Genomic DNA, 17,785 nt, shown 5'->3' with positions numbered 1-17,785 from the left:
GATCAGAAGGGACCAATATGATCATCTAGTCTGACCTCCTGCAAGATGCAGGCCACATTAGCCGATCTCCCCACTCCATTAGCAAGCGACCCCTGCCCCATGCTTCGGAGGAAGGCGAAAAACCTCCAGGGCCACAGCCAATCTACCCTGGAGGAAAATTCCTTCCTGACCCCAAATATGGCGGTCAGCTGAACCCCGAGCATGCGGGCAAGACTCTCCAGCCATACCCTCTGGAAAAAGGTTAAGAATAACATATCATTGACCGATTGTACTATTTACCAGTGTGGCACTTAATTAACCTATTGACTAAGCCCGGTATCCTATCATACCATCTCCTCCATAAACTTATCTAGCTTAGTCTTAAAGTCATGGAGGTCCTTCGCCCCCACTGTTTCCCTCGGTAGGCTGTTCCAGTATTGCACTCCCCTGATAGTTAGAAACCTTCGTCTAATTTCTAGCCTAAATTTCCTAACTGACAATTTATATCCGTTTGTCCTCGTGTCCACATTAGCACTGAGCTGAAATAATTCCTCTCCTTCCCTGGTATTTATCCCTCTGATATATTTAAAGAGTGTAATCATATCTCCTCTTATCCTTCTTTTGGTTAAGGAAAACAAACCGAGCTCCTCAAGTCTCCTTTCATATGACAGGCCTTCCATTCCTCGGACCATTCTAGTGGCCCTTCTTTGTACCTGTTCCAGTTTGAATTCATCCTTCTTAAACATGGGAGACCAAAACTGCACACAATACTCCAAATGAGGTCTCACCAACGCCTTATATAACGGGACTAGCACTTCCTTATCCCTACTAGAAATACCTCGCCTAATGCATCCCAATACCGCATTTGCTTTCTTAACGGCCACATCACATTGCCTGCTCATGGTCATCCTACGATCAACCAGGACTCCTAGGTCCTTCTCCTCCTCCGTTACTTGCAACTGGTGCGTACTCAGCTTATATCTAAAATTCTTGTTAGTCATCCCTAAATGCATAACCTTACACTTCTCACTATTGAATTTCATCCTGTTACTAATACTCCAGCTTACAAAGTCATCCAAATCTCCCTGGAGGATATCCCGATCCTTTTCCGAATTGGCAATACCTCCCAACTTGGTGTCGTCCACAAACTTTATCAGCCCACTCCTACTCTTGGTTCCCAGGTCAGCAATAAATAGATTGAATAAAATTGGACCCAAAACCGAACCTTGAGGAACTCCACTAGTGACCCCCCTCCAACCTGACAGTTCCCCCTTCAATACTACCCTCTGCAGTCTCCCCTTTAACCAGCTCCTTATCCACCTCTGGATTTTCATTTCAATCCCCATCCTTTCCAATTTAACCAGTAATTCCTCATGCGGTACCGTATCAAACGCCTTACTGAAATCTAGATATATTAGATCCACTGCATTTCCCTTGTCTAAAAAGTCTGTTACTTTCTCAAAGAAGGAGATCAGGTTGGTTTGGCACGATCTACCTTTCGTAAATCCATGCTGTAAACTATCCCAGTTGCCATCGGCCTCCTGCTCCGTAACCACTCTCTCTTTTAAAATTTTTTCCATGACTTTGCATACTACAGATGTTAAACTAACAGGCCTGTAGTTACCCGGGTCACTTTTTTTCCCCTTCTTGAATATAGGAACTACATTAGCTAATCTCCAGTCCAACGGTACAATCCCCGAATTTAGAGATTTATTAAAAATCATCGCTAACGGGCTAGCAATATCACTCGCTAGTTCCCTTAATATTCTAGGATGAAGATTATCCGGGCCCCCCGATTTACTTCCGTTAAGCTGTTCAAGTTTGGCTTTCACCTCCGATACCATAATGTCTACCCCCATATCCTCATTCCCATCGGTCCCTGTATCACTATTCCTTAGCCCTTCATTAGCCTCATTGAAGACCGAGGCAAAATATTCGTTCAGATATTGTGCCATTCCAAGATTATCCCTAATCTCCACTCCGTTCAAAGTTTTAAGCGGTCCCACTTCTTCTTGATCATGAGTCGGCAAGAGCAAATTGGACAAATGCACAGTTTTGTGAAAGAAGTGGGATACGACCCCTAGCGGGATGTGGAGGAACATGCGGGGGTGGGGCGAGTGGAAACACCAGTCCCATGCTGGAGGGAGGACTCAGGACAGCAGCTTTGGCTGGGCCAGCCCCACGCGAGAGGACAGCAGGGGTCTTGGGCCGGCCTGTGCACGGGAGGTAAGAAGGGGGTCTGGGGCTGGCCTGACACTAATGGGTGGCAGGGGGGCTCAGGCCGGCCCACATGCAGAGAGGTTAGGGGAACCTCAGGCTGTTCCTGTGGGGGCAGGCAGGCAGGGTGGGCTTAGGCTGGCCTCGTGTGGGGGAGGGGGGCGAGAGGAAGGGAGGCCTTGGGCTTGGGCCCCCCGTGGGGTGTTTGCTTTTCCCTTTTAAAGAAAATATGGTCACTCTACTCTTCTACCTACCTACTGGGGTCGTGATTAGACAGTCACCATTTCCCATATGTTCCCACCCAGGAGTATTGGAGATATCGCAGCATTTTTCTTGTGTTGGGAGGGCCGTCACTGCTGTATTGCAGGTATCGGTGTGTGTAACTGCTGGGAACTGGTGACTTTTCAGAGGTGACCACTTTATGTGATTCTCTCTGACATTTGCTCCTGCAGAATGATGCACAGGATCGTTAGCAATCGCTGGGATTTTACTCTTCACACTAGGTCATTTCAGAATCAAAGATTTAAATTCCCTTTTTGTGCATTTCCTTCTAGAATTCACAGATCTGAGGCTGGTGAGCGACAGTGACTGTGCTGGGCGGCTGGAGGTTTTCTACAATGGGACGTGGGGCAGTGTTTGCTACAATGGGATGCCTGCAGTCACCGCAACAATTGTCTGCAAGCAGTTGAATTGTGGGGACAGAGGGCAGCTTGCAGGAGACTTTGCATATGGAGAAGGTTCTGGTCCCACGTGGCTGGACCATGTTGCATGCAGTGAGCAGCACAGCTCCATCTGGCAGTGCCCATCAGACATGTGGAAACAGCAGTCTTGTAATAACCGCGCAGAAGAGACCCATATTTCTTGCAGTGGTAATTCTGAAACTCTCTGTGCACACGCATGCTCACATCCGCTACATGTTTAAGTCATTGAAAGGGTGTGATAGAAATTGTGAATGTATTTACTTTTCAGTATAGACAGTCTTACATTCGCAGCAGTGACAGACATATCATATAATCATAGAAGATTAGGGTTGGAAGGGACCTCAGGAGGTCATCTAGTCCAACCCCCTGCTCAAAGCAGGACCAATCCCCATCTAAATCATCCCATCCAGGGCTTTGTCAAGCCTGACCTTAAAAACCTCTAAGGGTGGAGATTCCATCACCTCCCTAGATAACCCATTCCAGTGCTTCACCACCCTCCTAGTGAAATAAAAGTTTCATAATCCATTCTAGGAATGAGAATATAGCCCCTGGAAAACAAACATGGAGTTATTTATACAAGCTGTGTGTTACACAATGCAATCAGTGAGACCCCACAAATGCCCATAGGCAGGGGAACGGGGGGTGTGAGGGGTGCTTCAGCACCCCCAGTTTTTGTGCAGGGTCCCAGCTGCTGGCCCCGCTCTCCGTTACTGGTCCCGCACATGGGGTCCTGCTGCTGGCCCCACAAGCAGGGCTCTGCTCCCACTCCCAGCTATGACCCCAGCATCAGTCCCCTTACCCCATCCATGTCCCCCCCAAGAGCCTCAGCCCAGTCCTGCTCCCAACTCGGGGGAGAGGGGGTGTGGGCATGGGTAAGGGGGGCAAGTTAAAAAGTTTGGGCACCACTGGCACTCAGCCCCCAACTGTAAAAATTGTTCCAGCGCCACCACAAATGCCTCCCATTAGTGAGTGTCTTTTGGGAATCTCTGTGGCTGTACTTTTGGTATGAACAATCAGAGATGGGCCCAGTGTCAGTGACCAGGACATGGATAGTTAAGCTGAGTGGTTGAAGCAGGAGTTGTGCCCAGTGGTTAGAGCACTGGTAGCCAGAAATTGGAGGCAAGGGTCAGAGCCAGATGCCAGAGATGAAGGCAAAAGTCAGGAATCGGGGCTCAGTGTCAGGACCAGGTTGTCTGGAGCAAGGCAAGGGGTAAGTCTGGAGTCAAGGCAAGAGCAAGGCTGGGAACAAGACAGGGAAATGAGGTATCCTAGCTGTGGGAAATGCATTGAGCAGTTGCTGAATGATGCTTGATTCAGGAGCTGGACTGCTGACCCTTCCCACCAATTAGGCGGTTTGACAAATCAGGCAGGGGACTACAGGCCGCTGTGCTTGTTAGGCTGCCTCAAGACTAGCTCTGCTGCAGCCCCTGCTTCCTGACCCCCAGGCTGTGAAATCTGGGTCAGGATCAGAATTCCCAAAAAGTGTCTGTGTCTGTGCATGTAAGTGAGAGTTTGTTTCAAACCTAAAGTCCCATTTCGGTCTCAATTGTAATACCACCATTTCTTGTCTCTGGATCCCCACAATAATGTGGGTGAGTTTCAGCTGACAAATCTGTTTACCTTCAAGCAGGGCCAGAAGCAGCTGTACACAGAGTGGATGGAACAGACTCAGATAACCCCAAACGCACACACCAGCAGGGAGCTGCATAAAGATTCCAACAGCCACAGAATCCTCTGAGTAATAAATCCGTTAGCTCTGAAACAAACTAGATTTTAGATTTAAGTTTATAAAATTGCTGAAATTTAGGGGTTTAATGTACAGATACTCTCTCCTACATCACGAATTCTTCTCGGTCCATTCAGTTCATCATTTTCTCTCCATAGGAAAAAAAGAGAAACCACCTCAGACCCTGTTTGGTGAATGCCCAAACTCTACAAGCTGCACAGGTATTTCTGCTTCTCTGTGTCTCATTCTTGGTCCCTAAGGACTTTCCCAGCTGTCCCAGTAACATGTGAGGTTTCTGCATTTCCAGACCAGGAGAAGTTACGTGTCGTGGGAGGAGAGGACAGATGCTTGGGGAGAGTGGAGGTTTGGTACCGAGGCTCCTGGGGAACAGTTTGTGATGACTCCTGGGACATGGCAGATGCCAAAGTTGTGTGTAAACAACTGGGCTGTGGATCTGCTGTACCAGTCCCAGGCGAGGCTGCATTCGGTGAGGGGACTGGTCCCATCTGGGTAGAATCGTTGAATTGCAGAGGGACAGAGTCATCTCTCTGGGACTGTCCTGCCAAGCCCTGGGGTGAGAGCAACTGTGGTCATAAGGAAGATGTTGGAGTGAATTGCTCAGGTGAGTGACAGGAGATGTTTCTGCTACATGCTGTAATTTTCCGGAAGGAGGATGAGTTCAATTGCCCGACCCCCACCCCGCCACTCTTGGTCACAGACCAGGTTCTCCTATCTCCTGTGTGCAAGAGCATCATGGATGCTGTGTGGTGGAACTTTTGTGGGGTCAGATTGGCGCAAACATCAGCCCATATAACCCCCCAACCATCACAGACCCACAGGGGGACATGGGCCCTAAATCACTAACATACAGACCCTGTGCTGCTCTGAGGGAGTTTGTAGAAGTGACGTCTGGTGATCCCCAGGACCTCTGAGGGACGCTACCCGGTGACAAATACGTCACTTCCCCCTCGCTCCAGACTCCAACTCTTCTCCCTTTCCATTTGCAGGTGTGACGGAGACGACAGCATCACTGAGTAGAACAGGTAATACATCCTCTGCTCCCATCAAGAGTTAAATTTCCCTAGTGCTGGGTCACAGAGGATGAGCTGCAAGCTGCAGCCTAAGGGAGAAGCTCCTTTCCATGTGTAAGCAGGGGAATGGTCCCACTATTGTGGGCAACTTTCCTGGCTTATGCAGTACCCCGGTGAAGTGGGCTAATGAAGGAATCTGAGTTCTCACTCCCACTTCCTTTACCCAGAGGCCTGCCTGACCTCAAGCGCTCCCCTTCCACTCTCCTTTGTGGCACAGTCATCATAAATCCAACAAGGTTGGGCCCAGGATTGACCCCCAACCCTGTTGTGGTCATTTAGGGCAGGGACTAAGGTGTCCCCACTCTCAGGGGCCCTCTCTACACTGGATGCTTCCCTGACCCACTGATCATTAAATACAGTTCAAAGCCAATGCAATTTATTAAATAGCAATCAACTTTTTAAAAAAAAAGGAAAAATGGGAAAGGTTAAAGGAAAACACGTCAGCCCGCTCTGTGGCACAGGGACATCACAACCAGTATCTCTGGAATGTCAGAGCAGTTCACAATCTGTTCCTCACACATCCCAGGCCTCCTTCTCAGGCCCTGGCTGTGCTGCAGGGATGCTGCAGGTCAGACACTTGCTCTGATGGTGGCCACATGCCCTCATGTTTTAAGTGGCAGGACCCTTCTTCCCAGCATTGCTCCTGCCCTGTCAGGGTTAGGATCCCCCTCCAAGTCTGGCTTGCAAGGCCTCTTGGCTGGAGGCATCTCCCTGTGCTGGGCCCTCTGCCCAGGGTCCCCCTCGCTCTCCTCAGCTGCTCATTGTGCCTGGCTCTGGACTGCTCCAGCCCCAGTTCCAGCTCCACTCTGCCTCAGCGCTGCTGCTGCTACTCTGCCTCCAGATCCGTGGGCTGCTTTTCTGGCCTCTCTGGATCTGGTTGATATAGCTCCCGTCCCAGCACAGGTCTCCCCTGTGGGCTGATTCTGTGACTCTGCTCCCCTGGGCTGCTTCTCTGGTTCTCTCTGGCTGGCGCGGCTCTGCTTCCCAGATTAGCTCGGCCCCTGCTCGCTCATTAGCTCAGCCCCACTCTGTCCCTGATTAACCTGCCCGCATCCTGTCAGTTGGGCTGTCCTGGAGCACTGGCTTCTCCCCATTGTTCCTGGGGACTGTCAGCCTCAGGGTCCTTATTTCCCATTGAACCTTCCCCTTCCTTCCGGTACTGGGAGCTAGCCTACCGAAACACCCCACTGAGTTTTAGTAAGGGGCCAACAGTCCCCTTACATATGGCCTGTGAAATCTAGGGGCAAATGACACCTGGGTGGGAGCTTCAGGACCTGCTGAGCCTGATGATGCCTGTCTGCTGGCTCCAGCCCATGATTTAACAGCATGGGCTCCAGCCCATGATTTAACAGCAGCCTGTGAGCTGCCCCCATGGCGCACAGACTGTGTCCTAGCCCGTTACCATGCAACGAGTGACTGGGGAGCTCCCTGCCTTCCCCCCCTCCCCCCACGACCCTCACAGGATAATCTCTCCCTGTTGCATGTTCATTTTCATCCAGCTCCCCCGCGCCGCCCTCTGACCGACAGTGGGAGAGTCACGGTGCCCGTGATCATCTGCATTATCCTGGGGGCCCTGCTCTGCCTGGTCTTAATCATTCTGGGTGCACAGGTGCGAAGTGCCAGGGCACAGTACAGAGGTGGGTGTTGATTGTTGTCACTGTGTGAAATGCCTCTGAAATAGCAGGGGGAGCTGTGCCTAAGGGGGTGGGGCGTTGGAAGTGTAATGGAAGGTTAAGTTGTATTATACTCTTTGGCCACAAAGTGGCATTGCATGTAACAATTTATTTTAGCTAACCTCAGCCACGCCTGGCAGAGCATTAAGGGATCTTATTGTGAACACATCTGGTGAGTATTTCTCTGGGAAAGAAGCTCTGTAGCCAGTTCATATCTGGTACAGAAAGCTGACCTGCTAATAGCAGCCCTGCCACCTACCATGTACAAGGTGTATGTGACATGGTGCCCGAAGTTAAGCAGTGCCAGAGGAGAAGAAAACAGAAGGAAGAGAGCAACAGAAGTTGCAGACAGAAGAAGCAGCAATGAAGGTTGCAGACAGGAAAAAAAAAAAGCAACACAGGGTGCAGGATTACATCAACATCTCCCTCTTCATTGCCACAGAGAACTTCAGCTTTGACAGACCTTCACAATTGACGGACTAGAAGCAGCATTTTGCAAGATTTCAAATTGCTATAAAACTCCATAAGGAAACTGAGGTATGGTGTTTAGTTCATGCTCTTTGGAAGCAAGTAGAGCATTTCTTTAAATCCTTTGATTTTCCTGAGGACAGTCACAAAGATGACTATGAAAGGGTTCTGGCTATGTTTGATGCATACTTTACATACTGGAAGCTCAGAGTTACAGAACTGACCAGTGAACCACGCATCTCATTTGGAACTGGAAGTACACAACCAGGCAGCACCAGAGACACCTCCACCTTCCCCGCCCCCAAAATAACAAAAACAAATACTGTACAATACTGTCTTAAATGTAAACAACTAAAACAATTAAAGGGAAAGGTTAAAAAAAGATTAGACAAAATAAGGAAACTGTTTCTGTTTGTTTCATTTAAATTAAGATGGTTAAAAGGAGCATTTTTCTTCTGAATAGTAAAATTTCAAAGCTGTATTAAGTCAATGGTCAGTTGCAACGTTTTGAAAGAACAACTGTAACATTTTGTTCCGAATTACGAATATTTCAGATATCAGGGGGTAGCTGCTTTAGTCTGGATCTGTAAAAAATGACAAAAAGTCCTGTGGCACCTTATAGACTAACAGACTTACTGGAGAATAAGCTTTCGTGGGTGAATATTCACTTCATCAGATGCATGTAGTGGAAATTTCCAGAGGCAGTTATAAATATGCAGGCAAGAATCAGTCTAGAGATAACGAGGTTAGTTCAATCAGGGAGGATGAGGCCCTCTTCTATCAGCTGAGGTGTGAACACCAAGGGAGGAGGAACTGCAAATGGCTAGGAAGCAGTTCTGCAGAAAAAGACCTAGGGGTTACAGTGGACGAGAAGCTCGATATAAGTCAACAGTGTGCCCTTGTTGCCAAGAAGACTAATGGCATTTTGGGCTGTATAAGTAGGGGCATTGCCAGCAGATTGAGGGATGTGATCATTCCCCTCCATTGGACATTGGTGAGGCCTCATCTGGAGTACTGTGTCCAGCTTTGGGCCCCACGCTACAAGAAGAATGTGGAAAAATTGGAAAGTGTCCAGCGGAGAGCAACAAAAATGATTAGGAGGCTGAGGGAACTGCGATTGTTTAGTCTGCAGAAGAGAAAAATGAGGGGGGATTTGATAGCTGCTTTCAACTACCTGAAAGGGGGTTCCAAAGAGGATGGATCTAGACTGTTCTCATTGGTACCTGATGACAGAACAAGGAGTAATGGTCTCAAGTTAAAGTGGGGGAGGTTTAAGTTGGATATTAGGAAAAATTTTTCACTAGGAGGGTGGTGAAGCACTGGAATGGGTTACCTAGGGAGGTGGTGGAATCTCCTTCCTTAGAGGTTTTTAAGGTCAGGCTTGACAAAGCCCTGGCTGGGATGATTTAGTTGGGAATTGGTCCTGCTTTGATCAGGGGGTTGGACTAGATGACCTCCTGAGGTCCCTTCTAACCCTGAGATTCTATGATTCTATCATTCTATGATTCTAGATGGCTAGCCGTTCACAGTCTAATCCTGAGCTGATGGTGTCAAATTTGCAAAATTGTTTCTGGGATCTATCACATGTGTGATACAGAGCCTGTCTGGAGAGTGAAACTGATCATTCAGAGAAACACTATTGACTTTGAAATTAACTTGGGAGCTGATGTAACAGTCATCTCAGACGTGCCTTACAATCACTTTCAACCCCTCCTAGAGCTGAAGTCACCTTACACAGCTCTGACTAGACCTGGAGGCATTCTGAATTGCATGGGACAGTTCAACACAGAAATATCTTTCAAAGACAAAAACTTCTCATTGAGTGCATGTGATCAAAGGATCAAAGGCCAACAATGTTCTCCACCTCAGTGTGGCAGCCATGATGGGTCTAATGAGAAAAGCAGAACTTGAAAGAGGGATATTTGAAAGGAGACCCAGTACAAATAAACTCAAGATAAAATGCTGGAGCATACAGTGTACCTCAGAAAGAAAAATCAACAGAGCAAACTCTACAGATGGCAGATGCAAAACAAGAGGAAGAAAACTCAGAGATTCCAAACAGGCCTCAGGCAGTCATTGCAACTGATGGAAAGCCAGATGACCAAGTTGTTACTTGTTTGGGTTGGGTAATTAGAAAACTAGTACCACTGACAGATGTTAGGGCTTTTTCCCTTGCCTCCTCTTGGTTCTTATCACACAAACAGAAAGCAGAAGACCATAATCCAAGTGCAGCAATGCAATGTTTATTGGGGTTAATCAAGCTAGCATATCCATAGCTCTGTATGCCACAGAGATTTCCCTGTCCTTTTTCCCACCTTCTTTTTCTTAGCAGGCTTAATTATACCTATAGTGCACGGCTTTGGTCCCACCCCTTACAATTTATGGTCATGTTCCGTTTTGGAGGATCATGAGTATGGGGACTTTGGTACCACCTCTTTTGTACCCCATGGGAGGGGTAAGGAGTAAGGTTAGGTTTTGGCCAGGGTCACCTTTTTCTCTGGCTTTTTAGTGTTTCTTATGCTTCCCCATGACCCCTCTTGCCCCTCCCATCTGGTTGCTTGACCTTGCCTTGAGCTAAGGGTCGAGGCAGTCTTCAAATGCACGCTTGTATATTAAACTCCCACCATACCCAGCAACACTTTAACTCTTTTCCTTATTTCTTTTCATTGTGCTATAAAGCCCATCTGGAAGCAAGCCACAGTGTTTTCATTCTTTATTCAAACATATTAGTAAGGAGAATATAAAGGTATCAAAAGTCGGACCCAAAATTTTATCCTAGGCTAGGAGACAGGCCTATATACTAACAAGAGATACTTAATAGATTGATCTGTGGAAAACTACAAAGATACCATGATAACGTAAATTTTGTAAATGGTAGGAATGTAGAACTCAAAAGGGGAGACGTAATGGAAGGCTAAACTGTATTATATTGTTCACCCACTAGGTGGCACTGTGTGTGTAACACACCTTGTTGAGCTAACTTCAGCCACACTTGGCAGAGTATTAAGGTATCTTATGGTGAACACATCTGGTGTGTACCTCTCCTGCAGGGAAGCTTTGTAGCCAGTCCAGATGACAGTAAATTGGGAGGACCTGAGATGAGTGGGGGCAACAGAGAAATAATACAAAGGGGAAATGCAGTGGTCCCTTGCTCTCAAGTGGGGAGGGAGCCCACTGCTTCTCACTGTGTCAGGCAGCAGCACTCAGGCTCGGGTCCCACTGGCTGGGATGATCTGTAAGCAGTCTAGATCTCACAGCCTCCTGTCAGGGCTGCTGTCAGTCAGGAGTCTAGGGCTCTGGCCCTCCAGGCGGGGTGGAGTATAAGCAATTTTTAGTCCACAGCATCCTGGCTGGGGCAGCCAGCAGTTAATGGTCTATCAGGGAAGCTCTGGCCCTCTGGGTGGGACAGAGTGGGGAGCAGGCATTGCCTAAGCCTCTTGGCTAAGGCAGCCAGCAAACACACAGTCTGGGGCTCTAGCTGTTTGGGTGGGGAATAGCAGGGAGCACCAAACAGTCTAGGAGTTCAGGCCCTCAGGCAGGGCAGAGCACCAAACAGGCAGGTTTGATGTCCTGGCTCTGGCAGACAGCAGACCTCTTGGCCTAAGATGGGGAGGCTGCCACCCCAAGAATGAGGTTGGCAGCAGAAGATGGGGGGACCTTGGTGCACCCTACTTCATTGTGTCCTATTCCAGGTCCCTAACAGTGACGGACTGTTCCACTGAGTCAGCAGGGATCCAGCTAAAATATGTGGACTCGGGTTTTGACAGTGAAACGGGACCAAAGTCCAGTTTATTTGGGTTACTTCCTACCAGCATCTGAGTGAGGGGTTCCATAGTGCCCGGGTTCTTGGTCTTGTCGGGGTATTGGTTGATGGTATTCCTCTTTCTTGAGTGGTAACAGCTAACTTAGACCCCATCATTTTATATGTATAGTTGGGATTATGCTTTCCAATGTGCATTACTTTGTGTTTATCAACACTGAATTTCATCTGCCATTTTGTTGCCCAGTCACCCAGTTTTGTGAGACCCCATTGTATTTTTCGCATTCTGCTTTGCACTTAACTATCTCGAGTAGTTTTGTATCATCTGGAAATTTTGCCACCTCATTGTTTACTCCTTGTTCCAGAGCATTTATTAATATGTTGATCAGCACTGGTCCCCGTACAGATCCCTGGGAGTCACCACTATTTACCTCTCTCCATTCTGAAAACTGACCATTTATTTCTTCCCTTTGATTCCTACCTTTTAACCAGTTTTTGATCCATGAGAGGATCTTCCCCCTTATCCCGTGACAGCTTACTTTTCTTAACAGTCTTTGGTGAGGGACCTTGTCAAAGGCTTTCTGAAAATCTAAGTACACTATATCCACTGAATCTCCCTTGTCCACATGCTTGTTGACCCTCTCAGAGAATACTAGTAGATTGTTAAGGCATGATTTTTCTTTACAAAAACCATGTTTACTCTTCCCCAACAAATCGTGTTCATCTATATATCTGATCATTCTGGTTTGACTATAGTTTAAACTAATTTGCCTGGTTCTGTAAATTTGGATTATGGCCTGTAATTGCTGGGATCACTTCTTGAGCCTTTTTTAAAAATTGTCATCACTTTAGCTATCCTCCAGCCATCTGGTACAGAAACTGATTTAAATGATAGGTTACATACCACAGTTAGTAGTTCTGTAATTTCATATTTGAGTTCTTTCAGACTCTTGGATGAATATTATCTGGTCCTGGTGACTTATTACTATTTAGTTCAACAATTTGTTCCAAAATTTCCTCTAATGACACCTCAATCTAGGACAGTGCCTCAGATTTGTCACCTAAAAAGATATATAGATAGTACTTTCCATTTTTAAAGCACTGCACAAATATTAGCTAATTATTCCCCACAGTCTCTAGGCAGTACATATACAAGTACTATTTTGCCCATAGGTGGGAGCACCAGAATAGGAGAGGAATGATTTTGCATGGTACTAGGAGTAATAGGATAAATGTATGTAGGGACCATTAAGGCTGAATATTAAGATAAACTTAATGACAGTGAAATAGCCAATGGAACAAACATGACAGGTGACGTGGTCCCTGTCACCTTCAATGCTGAAATCTTAACTGGACAGAGCAGTGGGAATGTTTTGTAGGGACCGGTCCTGCACTGGGCCCAGGGGGAGGGGCTGGATGATCTCATAGGGTTTCCCATCCCTAGCTTCTCTGATCCTGTGCAAACCCTGCCCTTTGTTTTTAGGCTCCAGAAGATCCTTGGACCCTTTATCTGAGGCCGTGTACGAGGAGATTGATTATAACCTGATGAGAAAGAAGCAGGTGTTTGATGGCTCAGGTCTGTGTGTGTCATTCCTATCAGGGAGAAAATCTCTAATGCACTCTGCATTCTAAAGCTCTGACCTAGAGCTAAATCTCTGCAGCTTTCAAGCCTCTGAGTCCTGGATGGCTGCAGATGCTGGGTATGTGAAGAGACCAGCCAGTTACTGGACTGAGATGAATGAGTTTCCTCCCTAACACACTATGCATTCTGAGTTGGTCTGATCTGTACATCCTGCAGCCTTAGGAGGCAATTAGTTATGGGTCAGGAAAATGACTGTTCACGTCCTTTTGACTGAATGTCAACCAGCTGGGAAGATGCTGCTCTCAGTTTAGCACATTGTGGGGCACTCTGAGCATGGTCAGTGCGTCTCTCTGAGGCTGAGATGCACATTGTCCTCTCTACTAATGATGGGGGTTGGTCACAGACTCTGATCCTGGGAGGGGCGTGGCCTAATCTGGCAACAAGGCAGGGGATGGGGAGTGTCTTGCATAACAAAATGGGAGTCATGTCCGTGGCTGAGGAGGTCTGGACCAGCAGCCTCAGCCATAATTTTCTGCTGGATCAGGCCATGAAGTAGCAACATTCAGGAGGAGAAGATAAACATTCCTCTCTAAACAGATTCCTACACCCTGAGTGTGACTCGAAATACACTCCGCAGTTAATGAGCAGGATTCAAATGAAACCCACAGGACTGGGTCCCATGGTAAAAGGCTCACTCAGTCCCTGCCTCACCTCATGAGGTCTGGACCAGCAGCCTCAGCCATAATTTTCTGCTGGATCAGGACATGAAGTAGCAACATTAAGGAGGAGAAGATAAACATTCCTCCTCTAAACAGATTCTTACACCTTGAGGCCTGGTCTACACTAAGGGGGGGGGTCGAACTAAGGTACGCGACTTCAGCTACGCGAATAGCGTAGCTGAAGTCGAAGTACCTTAGTTCGGGCTACTCACCCGTCCAGACGCCGCGGCTCCCCCATCGACTCCGCCACCGCCGTTCGCGGTGGTGGAGTTCCGGAGTCGACGGGAGCGCGTCCAGAGTTCGAACTATCGCGTCTAGATTAGACGCGATAGTTCGAACTCCGAGAAGTCGAACGCCGCCCATCGACCCGGCAGGTAAGTGTAGACCTACCCTAAGCGTGACTCGAAATACGGTCCGCAGTTAATGAGAAGGATTCAAATGAAACCCACAGGACTGGGTCCCATGGTAAAAGCTCACTCAGTCTCTGCCTCACCTCATGAGGTCAATATGGCTGTTCCCAGCATCTTCCCAGTCTGATTTTATCCACCCGAAAGTCACATTTACCATAAAAAATGGATATTTATCTTGGAAAATCTGTGACAGCCTCTCACCACTCAGTTGCTGTGAATTCAGCATCTTCTCTTGAAGGAACAATATACTGAGACCATAAATCTGACCATCTAAACTGAGACCAGGAGCTGGATGCATTGCCCATCAGCCAGGTTCGCTGCTCTCAATGTGATAACATCCCATTTACCATCTCTCCAGTCTCCTATTCAGATGACTCAGTGATGAAGCTGCAGTATTACACTGGGGACAGCGAGGGGGAAAATGATCGTGGATCAGAACAAGGTAACAGGGGTGGAGGTGGGTACAGAGACACATAAATGATTTCTGTCCAACTCTTAATGGAAATGTGAACAAATTGTGATCATTTCTGTGTGTGGTTGACGGTGCTCTCCCCCGGGGAGGAGCTACAGGGAACCGGGCAGAGAAATATTCACACAGTATGAAAGAATCTGACTTCCACAGTTGACACGTGTCACTATACGTGTATCACTATACAACCCCTGATCTGTGCCCCATGATCTTAGCCCCCTGCCTCCTCAGCATATAGCCCAATTCATGATCCAGCCCATATAAAGTCAGGACTCTGTGTCTTTATAGAGTTCAGTTGAATTCACAATGGTTAGCTCTGGTGTGGCAGCTACTATCTCCCAACGGGTCCAGGGTTAGCTCAATACCAGCATAGATCCTGATCTCATTGAAGGGCATAACAAAGTTGCTATTGGATGCTGTGGGGCAGGGCTGGGCCATTGTTATTTTTGAGGAAATGAAGGTGGCACAATTATTGCTTCACAGAATGTCCATGACTCTCTCTTTTCTCCTGGGTCACCCTGTGACTTCCCCTACAGACTCTATGATGAAGAGTCCAAACTCCAAGACAACAGGCCTTTAATGGGGAACTAAAACCTGCTGGGGAAATGGGTGTGTTCAGGGGAAGCTGAGTGTGTTTTTTGCTGTTCCAGAGGGCGCTTCCCCAGAGGGGTCTCAGTTGGATTATGATAACATGGAGAAGCCTGCCTTGAACGATGTCCCCCAGACTCCAGACAGTCGAGGTGAACAGTGAATCCCGCTCCAGAAACCACATTACCCCTTGGCTATTGCTGCTCCACCCCCTTCATTCCCTAGTCTGCCCTTTGATCCTGAGCTCAGGGCTGGGAAGAATTAACTCAGACTAGCCTGGCTGGAGCCAGGGAGATGCATTCCACAATTAACAGCTCCCATCATGCCCTTAAGGAACCATGTCTTTGTTAGTTTTCTGTTTCCTGTTTGCTTCCCCGCCAATAGCCTCCTTTGATTTTCTCTGTGCAGTCTGGCAGGATAACATCAAACAGCTTAACTGGGGTGTATGTGGCATTCATAAGAAATAACACACATAATTCCCTCGTTTGCCACACCTGGCAGGTAGCTTATTTCTCTATTCAGTGAAAAGCCTCTTCTCATTTCCATTAATTCACATCTTTATTTCAGAGGTCCCTGCCCTGCCTGGAGATGACCCAGGGGATGGTTATGATGATGCTAGAGAAATTTCTGACCCTGAAGATGACCCTGGTTCTGGACCAAGTGCCCAGGAAGTCACTGGGGTCCATGGGGGAAGTGTCAGGAACTGGGATTCACAGACAGGTGAGCGGTGTGTGGACAGCTCACCTGGAAGAGCCTTTACAGGCCAGTAGAGGTCACTGTCACTGCACTGAAATAGAGTTATTGGTAAACTCCCAGCTGTATCCCCACCCTGACCTCTACTAAACAGAGTTAAATGGACTTAAATCAAGAAATAAAGAAGATTTCCTATTAAGGTCCGTGACCCTACAAATATTAGATCCCATCTGTCACTTTACTCACATGAATAATCTTGCTGACTTCAGTGGAATTGTCCAAATCATCAAAGTTACAAGAGTCCATTGGCAGGATCGGGGCCAAAGTCCCTTTCCCCAAACAAGTGCCCTGGGTGGTAATGGGAAGAGCAGGTCCCTGGAGTGCGGTTAGTTAGTGGCCTGGCATCAGGTTTGAAATCACTCTTCAGTATGTAAATGTCCCTGTTAGCATAGGATCAGAGCTGGAGCCAATGACTGAGCTGCCACTTTGCACCTCAGGGGAAACTGGGTTGGGATGAAATGTGCATTTCTTTGGTCTTGATGGGAATAATGTGCGAATGAGCATTGTGTGGGCAGGTGAGATCTGTGATGTCCAGGCAAGTCCCATGAGCTAGGGTCCCCACCCAGCTCCAACTGCCAGGTCTCTGCTGATGTGTGGTCCCTTAGGGAATATATTAGCTGTCAGGAGTTACAGCAGCTCCCAGTGGCCTATCAGGGAGTTGTCTGCTCACTGCCATCCCCACACTTCTGCACCAGGGAGGTCTCAGCACAGAGAGAATCTGCTCCCACATGTTTCCTTTGAAAAACAGAGAGAGATAATGGATTAAACTTGTCAGAGGCCCACTCAGGGAAACTGTGGGCGGGGGCTGATTCACAGCCCATACTGTATGTTGCCCATCCATTATGTGAGTTCACATGGGTAGAGAATGGATACATTGACTGTAATGTGACCTCCTTGCTATTTTTAGACTGGAGTCTGCACTCACGAAGAAGTGAAGGGGCCTCTGGGGCTGAGAGTGACGTTCTGGCCCCAGCTCCTCATGACCCAGGTTATGATGACGTTGATGATTGCATCACTGGGACATCAATATAAGAATGCCTTGGTTCAGATCAAATATCCCATGAGGATGTAAATGCTGTATGGTTAGACTCTTCCTGTTCCAAATGCTCATTGGGCCACAGGAGTATTGGAGACAATCCTTGCCTGGGAACTACTTCAATTAGCTTTTTAATTTCAATTTTGTTTAAATGCAAGAAATAAGTGTGACTGAGACAGGGGCTGTGATTTCCCCTCTCAGTTCCCATTGATCCAACAGTCTTGAACTTCCCTGCTTTTTTGTTCCTAACATTTCTTCATTGTGAATTTTTGCTTTTTCTTATTAAACCCTTTTTGAAGATCTGTTCCAGGCCTGATGTTTCTCTCATGAAGTGTGTTGGGTGGCTCTATGTTTACCAGCAGGGAGAGAAATGGATACTGATGTGATGGGTTTGGTCACAGAGACCCCCTTGCGACTGTCACCTGATGTGCTGAGATTACCTCTGAGCCCATTTTCCCTGCCAGCTTGGGACTCCAGAACCCTGCCTTGTTGAGCCAGACACGCTAGTCTGCAACAACACAGATCCAGGTCTGGTCCACGTCTCCAAAGCTACAGACTTTAACCAAAACCAGCTCATTAGGTCTCCTATATCCAGCACCCAGACACCCAGCTC

At 47.6% G+C, this 17,785-nt stretch overlaps 2 protein-coding genes across 5 annotated transcripts in view; both read left to right on the top strand.

The window, feature by feature from the left end:
- The window catches only part of LOC120371254 (scavenger receptor cysteine-rich type 1 protein M130-like), a 58,399-nt gene extending 54,724 nt beyond the window's left edge, over window positions 1–3,675 (top strand). The window contains exons 7-8 of the mRNA XM_039486876.1: window positions 2,751–3,065; window positions 3,578–3,675. Coding sequence (XP_039342810.1) covers window positions 2,751–3,065; window positions 3,578–3,675 — 413 coding nt within the window. The remainder of the gene's footprint in view (window positions 1–2,750; window positions 3,066–3,577) is intronic.
- A 943-nt stretch (window positions 3,676–4,618) lies between these two features.
- On the top strand, window positions 4,619–17,387 carry LOC120404086 (antigen WC1.1-like). 4 transcript variants are annotated; one of them, XM_039536099.1, is made up of 9 exons: window positions 4,619–4,844; window positions 4,931–5,245; window positions 5,631–5,666; window positions 7,214–7,351; window positions 13,099–13,191; window positions 14,685–14,768; window positions 15,446–15,535; window positions 15,951–16,103; window positions 17,044–17,387. In XM_039536099.1, the coding sequence occupies exons 1-9, from the start codon at window positions 4,712–4,714 to the stop codon at window positions 17,166–17,168; spliced, it is 1,167 nt and encodes a 388-aa protein (XP_039392033.1). In that variant the 5' UTR covers window positions 4,619–4,711; the 3' UTR covers window positions 17,169–17,387. The 4 variants fall into 4 exon arrangements, with proteins under 4 accessions (XP_039392033.1, XP_039392029.1, XP_039392039.1 ...); XM_039536095.1 differs by having other exon boundaries at window positions 14,685–14,783; XM_039536105.1 differs by lacking the exon at window positions 7,214–7,351 and having other exon boundaries at window positions 14,685–14,783.
- The last annotated feature ends 398 nt before the right edge of the window (window positions 17,388–17,785 follow it).

This window comes from Mauremys reevesii, linkage group 1 (assembly GCF_016161935.1).
Source record: "Mauremys reevesii isolate NIE-2019 linkage group 1, ASM1616193v1, whole genome shotgun sequence".
Taxonomy (NCBI): domain Eukaryota; kingdom Metazoa; phylum Chordata; order Testudines; family Geoemydidae; genus Mauremys; species Mauremys reevesii.
Note: the sequence above shows the minus strand (reverse complement) of the source record. Positions and strands in the feature narration are given on the sequence as shown.

Bases quoted from the DNA above. Each gene is read 5' to 3' on its own strand.
- LOC120404086 (XM_039536095.1), top strand. From the start codon at position 4,712: ATGTACAGATACTCTCTCCTACATCACGAATTCTTCTCGGTCCATTCA. The intron at 7,352-13,098 runs GTGGGTGTTGAT...CTTTGTTTTTAG, and splicing joins TGCCAGGGCACAGTACAGAG to GCTCCAGAAGATCCTTGGAC. The intron at 14,784-15,445 runs GTGGGTACAGAG...TTGCTGTTCCAG, and splicing joins ACAAGGTAACAGGGGTGGAG to AGGGCGCTTCCCCAGAGGGG.